Raw genomic sequence first — 7,443 nt, 5'->3', positions numbered from 1 at the left:
CACATCTTGGTGATCTGTGAAAAATTTGGTGATTCTCTAAAGAGTGGAAGGGTCCTCCCAAGACCCAAGCTGCCACTAAGATGGGACATGGTATCTCTGATATGCCTAGGTTCAGCTCTCTCACCTCCTTATGGTAAGTGGTGGGTGGAAGAAGAGCAATGCTGAGTGCTGCTTGATGACGAGATAAGGGATCATGGGCTAGGGTGCTGACCAGAGGGAAATCACCAATGTGTTCCTCTATCGAGCCCATTGTGGGTATCTCTTCTATTGGCAAGGCTTCTTGCCTAGTCTTGAGGCACTCTACTCACCTCTCCTTGTGGGTAAGTTTGGGAGGGGTTATAGGCACCTCTATTGACTCCTCTTGAGAGACCTTCTTTCAAGGTTGTCGGGAAAACTATAGTTCCCCTAGACCTATGACCTCTATCTATTTATCCCATGCTGCTTCTTCTTCTTCTAAGAGCTCTTCTTCTTGGGACACCTCTTGAATGGGGTCTAGATCCAACTCCACTATGTCCATCATATTGCACTGGAACCAATAGGAATTTAACCAATTCCATAGAGGTTCTGCCACCTCTCCTTCTAAGTCGAATGGATCCCAAGACTCCTCCACTAGTAATTCTTTCCATTCCTCCCTCTCTTCCTTATCACCACACTGGGTCCTTCCTCCCAAATGAGAGTCATGTAGGGCAGTGCCCCTTGCACTCTCATCGGGGCCTTTTTCCAAGGGCAAGGTCATTGTCCCCCCCGGGTTAGGGATATGCAAGTTGTCTCGGCCCCAATCATGGATTACCTGGGCTACCCTCAACCAAGGCCTTCCGATGAGCAAGCTATAGGCCCCTCGAGTTGGTGGTAGGTCTCACACCACAAAAGTCGTTTCGCATACTAATCCCTCAAAACTGATCGAAACTTGCTTGACTGGTCCCACGGTCATCACTTCTCTTTGTTCTATCACTCGGATGGCGAAGGGAGCTCGCTCAGTAATTCGGAGAACCAAGACTTTCCTAGTAGCTTCAGGCATGATATTAACACCAGAACCACCATCCACAATGGCCCCTCTAATTTGAGTCCCTCCCAAGAAGCCTGTCACCCTTGGGCTTCAGTGATCGGCCACTCCTGGGATAGTGAGTTATATCCTTTCTTGCTGCCTCTTGGGTTATCGCCCACTACTACTAGATGTGGCTTCCCCCCTAGTTGCGGTTCCATCCAATGCTAGGCTAAGCCTATCAGTTGCTCTCCTATTTTCTGGCTCAAACCACATAATTAAGGAAGGGTGATTTCCACATTTGCTCCTGCCAACTTTTCCTCCCAGCTTAAATTACTAAACTTGGGTTGGGTAGACTCCTCATCTACCTTTGAAGATGTGGTGGTTTGGGCAATGACCAAGGTAGGCACTGCTTCCTTTTCCATGGATGGTGTTTGAATGAATTCCTCCACCGCCTCCTTAAAGCTTGTTCCACAATGGATGGGTAGGTACTCCACCATTAGGGAGAGGAGTTGTTGACTTTGGCCGTCCTTGGGATCGGGTGACGGCCGCCACTATAGGAGTGCCAATGGGAGGTGGCACCACTACCATAATTGGAGTGCCAGCAGTGGGAGGTGGCACCATAGCTTCCACCATGTTAACCAGTGGGGTTCTAGGACAATCCTGGGTGTAGTGGTCTTGGCTCTCTAGGTAATGGAGGCATGGGGCTGAGCCCTCAAGTACAATGCATTAAGCTTGCATGTGGTTTCTCCCCCTACAATGGTAGCATATAAGAGGCCGGGTGGGGTTGTTGGAAGGACGGTGATTGGCAAACCTTTGGTTAGGCTGAGCCCCATACGTGTTTTTAATGGCCAGACATATTGGAGGAGCTACCACATAGACCACCGACTTGGGGTGTTTATGGGACCAGCACGGATGGGAGGTATGACTGATAGGTTGGGAGAGTGCCTGCTTGATATTAAATTTGCATAGGCATGGGGTTTTATGTTAGGGCTACTTCTTCGGGATGAGGGTTATTGCTGTATGTTACCGTGGCTACTTGAGCTCCCTGTTGAGATGATGTGGTCTCAGGCGGTGGAGGGGTTTGTACAAAAGTAACCATGGGGGAGGGAAGGGTGTGTGGGGCAGTTAAGTAGGAGGGACCAGTGGTGACAGGGTTAATATAAGCTTGTTATTGGGGGGTAGCTCCTGCAGTTGATTGAGGGTTCAAGAAGGGTGTTGGGTTTGGTTGGTGGTTAGGGGCTTGGGAAGAAGTTGAAGCACTTCTGGTTGGGGTCACCATGTAGTCTTTGGCGAAGGGATTAAGTGGGGGTGGCACCCTGCTTAAGTAGTTGTTGCATAAGATGAAGTCCCTTGAGGTAGTAACACTCCTTGTCCTCATGGCCTACCTTGAGGTAGTAACACTCCTCCTCATGGCCTACCTTGAGGTAGTAACACTCCTCCTCATGGCCTACCTTTGAGAAAAATGAGAAATATTTCTTGGTGGGACAATTATTTCGAAGATTACCTTACGAGCTATATAGCGAGCACCAAGGACTCACCTTGGGATCTTTGACCTTGAGCTACTTGATCTCCTAAGTGGTCGGAGATGCCGGAGGTGATGGTGGGAAGCTCTTGGTGAACTATGGAGGGCGTGGCTTCCCGTCCATAATAGAAAACTTATTGAATCTTTTTTTCCCTTCTCATTGAAGCTTAACCCTAACTCTAGATTCTACATAGAAACCCTAATAAATAGCTTTGATGGAGAGCTCTTTATTAGGGTTTCTATGTAGAATCTAGGGTTAGAGCTAAGATTCAATTAGAAAGTAAAAAGAAGAAAAGAAAACTTAAACGAGAGGAAAGAGAAGGGAATTAAGCACAAGAAAGCTTTGATGGAAAGCTTGTTTCTGTAGGAGATGAAGAAAAAGAGAAGACACACATTGCTTGAGCTTGAGGAGGATAGGGTAGGAGAGGTAGAAGTGATAGATTAGACATAAACCTACAAAAAACTCAAAGTACCAAGTTTAGGACATTCAAAAGATAAAAACAACACAGCGACAAAAGAAGCGGTATTACTTTTTGTAGGCCATGCTACCGAACATCGTTTTTTTTAACAATAATGTAGTAGTGTTTTCTCGCGTGCTAGGAACACTGCTCACAGCGTTTTAGCAGCATTTTTTTGGTGCTGAGCAATGTTAATAACCCTGACATTTTCCTTTCAAAGATGCTACAAAAATGCTGCTAAAAACGCTGATGTAAGGAAGAGGAGGAAATAGGAGTGCAAGTGGGATCAAGAGAAGGTTTCTTGCAATCGCGTTGATAGGATTTTTTGTGGCCAAAGGGACATGCTCAATGGAGATTATCAGCCCAATCCCAAGAGAAGAAAATTATAAATTGGGCATGGTTAAGGATTCTTGCATGAATAGGTGTGCATTTGTAGCTAGTTGTAATAAGCTACTGTTAGGACTATTGCATGGTGAATAGCTGATAGGATTAGGTAGAGTAGGTGAGGGTATGCCTTGGGGGGGTTCACCTCTAGGAAATTTTGTGTATCACGTGCATTTAATGGGGTATTTGAAAAACCCCTTACACTTACATACTTTTATCAATAAAATGACTTTTTTTTCTTCATAAACTTTCAAAATTGGTTTAAAAAACCCCTCCTATAAATGTAATTCTATAACTTTTTTGAATTAATATACCCCTTCTAATGAAGTTACGTGCTACATTTACATATTTTTAGATGAACCCCCCAAGGGGTATGCATGGAGATAGAGCATAAGCGAGTTTTTTTTTGGATTGAGAGAGCAATGTAGAGAGGATTGTGGAAGCTTTTGTGTGTTGAAGAAGAGATTGCTGAGAGAGCTAGTGTTTGGTTGTGAAGTTTATTGTGAAGCTGGTTAGCTATCTATGGGCTTGTTCTGTGTGTAGAAGGTGCTGGGAGATTGTTGAGAAGACTTAGATGTGTCCAAAGCAAGGGGATTGCAGGAGTGGTTGGGTTCTGTGTGGGAGATTGTATCCCAAAACCTCACAGTGCATCATTGTTGGAACTTGGACCAGATTAACGATTGTTCGCAAGCATTTCCTAGTTGTATTTGCCAATTGAAGCCTGCAAGCTATGGCTACAGATTATATAGTTATTGTTGATCTTGTTGGAGATTGAGAATGTATAGTTGGTTTCTTTGGTGGTCATTTGTGTGAGAGCACTTTTGGTCTGTTGTTGTTTTTTTCATTTATGTGCTCAACTCCTAGTCTCAAGGTTTGTTGCGTGTTGCATAGTCTTCTAAAAATACACAAAGAACCAAGTTGTGTGGAGTTAAAGAGTTCTTCTATGGTTTTGGTTCAATTCTATGTTGTTTGGATGGAGATCTTTTGAAGGCAAGGCTATAAGTGAAGAATTGACTCTAGTTGAGTCTGTGTTGTGTTAGTTACCCTTTGTAATGGTAGGATCCACCACACCCCGAGTGGGTCACTCTATAAAACCTACATAATCGCATTTGAGCCAACATGTATTTCCACTACCCTTATTTGTTCATTTTTACATTTTTTATACACCTCTTACATGTATACATGCTGTGATATTTTATTTTTCGCCTTCCTATGTAGGTCTACGTATACATGTATGATTTACATTAAACTACTATTTTGTTAATCCCCTCCTACATGCCAATATGCAATGTAAGTCAACCTAATAAAAAAATACCATGTGCTATGTTACATGTACTTTGAATTACCCCCTAGGCACCACACCGCCCTTTAAAAATTTGAATAGCTAACCCTCTAGAAGTGAAAAAGAAAACTCAAAAGAAAGCCCATCCTAGCAAGGGGACTTTTCCCTACCCATGGATGCTCTTCAGAGCAACAGAACACTTCTCCTTAGTAGAAGCTCTCTCTACCCAACTAACCTCCTCCTGGCTAACTATAGAAGGAACAAATCCAAGCAACCTATCTTCATTAATCCATCTCTCATTACATACATCCTCACGACGACGGCCAATGGTAGAACCAAAGAAAGAAATTCAGCAGATACCTAGCCATTTGATCAAGGTTTGTGAGCAAAACAACAAAGATCCAAAAAAGAGGAAATAGCATCCTTATATATCTTAATTTTAAGTGAGGAGAAGAAAACTTTAGGGTCAACAACAAAAATGCATTTTGGATAAAATCCTTGCTTTATTAGCTTTAGCGAGTGCAGCTTTAGTTAAAACATGCCTTGCATTAGCCCACCCATTGCTAAAATTGATAAGGGGACGTCTCATTATTAATCAGAGCTTACTGCAAAGCCAAATAGATCTGAGAAGAATTATTCAGTTGAATAGGCAACTTCTTTTTCTTAAGATGGAGGAGAGGCCACCTGCTCTGCAGCACAGCGGAAGCACGACGCCTTGTGGGGAGCAGGTGTGCGAGTAGCGGGCTGTCTGGTAAGACCATTCCACGTTGCCTGCCATTAATAGTCCCAGCGCCCGCAGGTAGGCTTCCACTCCAGGCTTCTCTACGAGGCTTGACTTCTGGGCCTCGGCCATCAGCTGCGCACTCAGCTTGTCCACCTCCTCCACCATGCGCACAGCCTCCCACACCGCGTCCGCAAAAGTGAACCCTGGCGCGGCCTCGCGTGCCCGGAAGATCACAGATGGCAGGTTGATGTAGTCCCCATGGCTCACCTCAGCTTCAAAAGAGAACAGATCATTGTACAGCGCTACATGATCCACCACTGCGTCGTGCAGCTGCAGCAGCAGCTCGCTTTCTAGCGTCTCCTCGTCCAGCTCGATGTGGAGGCCGTATTCCAGCAGGATGAGGCATGACAGAACTAATGAAGCGGGCCGGCGTATCACTTTGACGTACTCGTCGACACCTGGAACGCGCCCAGTGCTCCGGAATCAAGCTTGGATCATGTTGGCATCAACGTAGCGTCTGGTGGCCTGCAGGAAGCGAGACTGCATTTTGAGAGGCATGTCTCTGGAGATGTCCTTCCAGATGTCATGCAGGGCAGCAAGCCCTTTTTGGATATTGCGGGTTTCCGAGACTGCTTCTACGGTGCTGTCCGCAGCAGCTGAGAGGTGAAGATCGAGGGTTTGGCCAGCAAAGCATGCGAGGATGAGGTTGCGGCGTGGTTGCCAGACATGATCAGTGGCACAGCCACGAATAGAGAGATTGTCATCATCGGTGTCAGTGAGGAAAAACCAGCTCACCAACTTGGTGATCGGAACTAACCGCTGCGCTGCGCATTGGGCATAGCTGACGCTGCAGAAGAAAGGAAGCAAGCAGTCACGAAGGAACTGGGCAGCTTCAGGGGAAGCGGGCGCCGCAGTGGCCAGGATCCAGGGGTCGCACTCCGCTTTGATGATCTCGTACTCGGGATGCAGCATGGGCTGGAAAGAGCAGGCAGGGACCCAGTCGTATGTTTCGCTAGGCTCCATAGAGAATGAATGCTATGAAGTGAACTTGAACTGGTGATATTTTGAGAGGCTACAGAAGATGATGATGTGTAGAGAGGCGAGTAAATTATGTGTGTGAGAAGGCTACCGATGATGCCCTTCTTTTTAATAAGCGATCCGGTCGATCACCATTAATTAATTAGGTCGGCTCACGACTCCTTTTTCACATCATCGTGTCTCTTCTCCCTCGAAAGTCTGTTTTTTTTAAAAGAATTTTCGAAGAAAATTCACTGACTCCCATTCTAATTAGGTGCCACATCATCGTGTCTCTTCTCTCGAAAGTCTGTGTTTTTTAGAATTTTCGAAGAAAATTCACTGACTCAACGTTTTTTTTCTTTTCTTTTTTCCAAGGAAACTTAGAAGCCTCTAAACACAGAGTACAGTTTGCTATGCTGAGAAGCCTGAGATTCTTACTTGCATCATATGGCCACCCCGTGCGAATTACAATGTGCTGAATTGTTGTTAACACTCTGGTTTCCAAGAAATGGGTTGTCTTCTTGGACAACATGATTTGGATTTCTCTTTTGTGCCATGTAAGCTCAATGGAGGTATAAAATATTTACTTGGTTTATCAAGTCTTATATTTGAGCCACAAAATAATCGACTCAAGGCCCATATATGATTTTTTTTTTTAAATACTTAAAATTTCCTTGAAACTACTTGAGAGCGCTTGTGTAGGAAGCATTTGCCTATCATAAAAGTTTTGGAAAAAAACATTTTTAAACTTACTAAAATAGTATAAAAATATATTAATAACCTTATCTTCAAGGAGACTTGTATAAAACACGCGTCTTTTATTGATAAAAGGTACATGGCTTATATTCATATAGTTAGTTTTTTTAATTGCATTTGTAGAGCTCAAAATACTATTTAAGGTATTTTGAACGTAAACTTTTAAAATTATAACTTTCTTACAAATAATCACGACGATGAAGAACTATGTTTTTAAATTTTTTTACACTTGATACATATTTTTTCCACTAATATCTTATATTGAGAGTATTTCCTCGCTAGGAATTTCTTTGAGACAATATCATAGAAAAGAAA

The 7,443-nt window shown here is 44.0% G+C and overlaps 1 protein-coding gene across 1 annotated transcript; it reads right to left on the bottom strand.

Annotated features, from left to right (window-relative positions):
- Window positions 1-5,268: 5,268 nt before the first annotated feature.
- On the bottom strand, window positions 5,269-6,378 carry LOC147629746 (microbial Terpene synthase-like protein 13). The gene is made up of 2 exons (XM_086810960.1): window positions 5,871-6,378; window positions 5,269-5,813 (listed from the first exon to the last, which is right to left on the bottom strand). Exons 1-2 carry the CDS (start codon window positions 6,376-6,378, stop codon window positions 5,269-5,271), a joined length of 1,053 nt encoding a protein of 350 aa, XP_086667086.1.
- Window positions 6,379-7,443: the final 1,065 nt, after the last annotated feature.

Source organism: Cibotium barometz, chromosome 17 (genome assembly GCF_041138505.1).
Source record: "Cibotium barometz isolate CiBa-2024 chromosome 17, ASM4113850v1, whole genome shotgun sequence".
Taxonomy (NCBI): domain Eukaryota; kingdom Viridiplantae; phylum Streptophyta; class Polypodiopsida; order Cyatheales; family Cibotiaceae; genus Cibotium; species Cibotium barometz.
The sequence above is the reverse complement of the archived record's forward strand: the minus strand, read 5'-3'. Positions and strand labels throughout refer to the sequence as shown.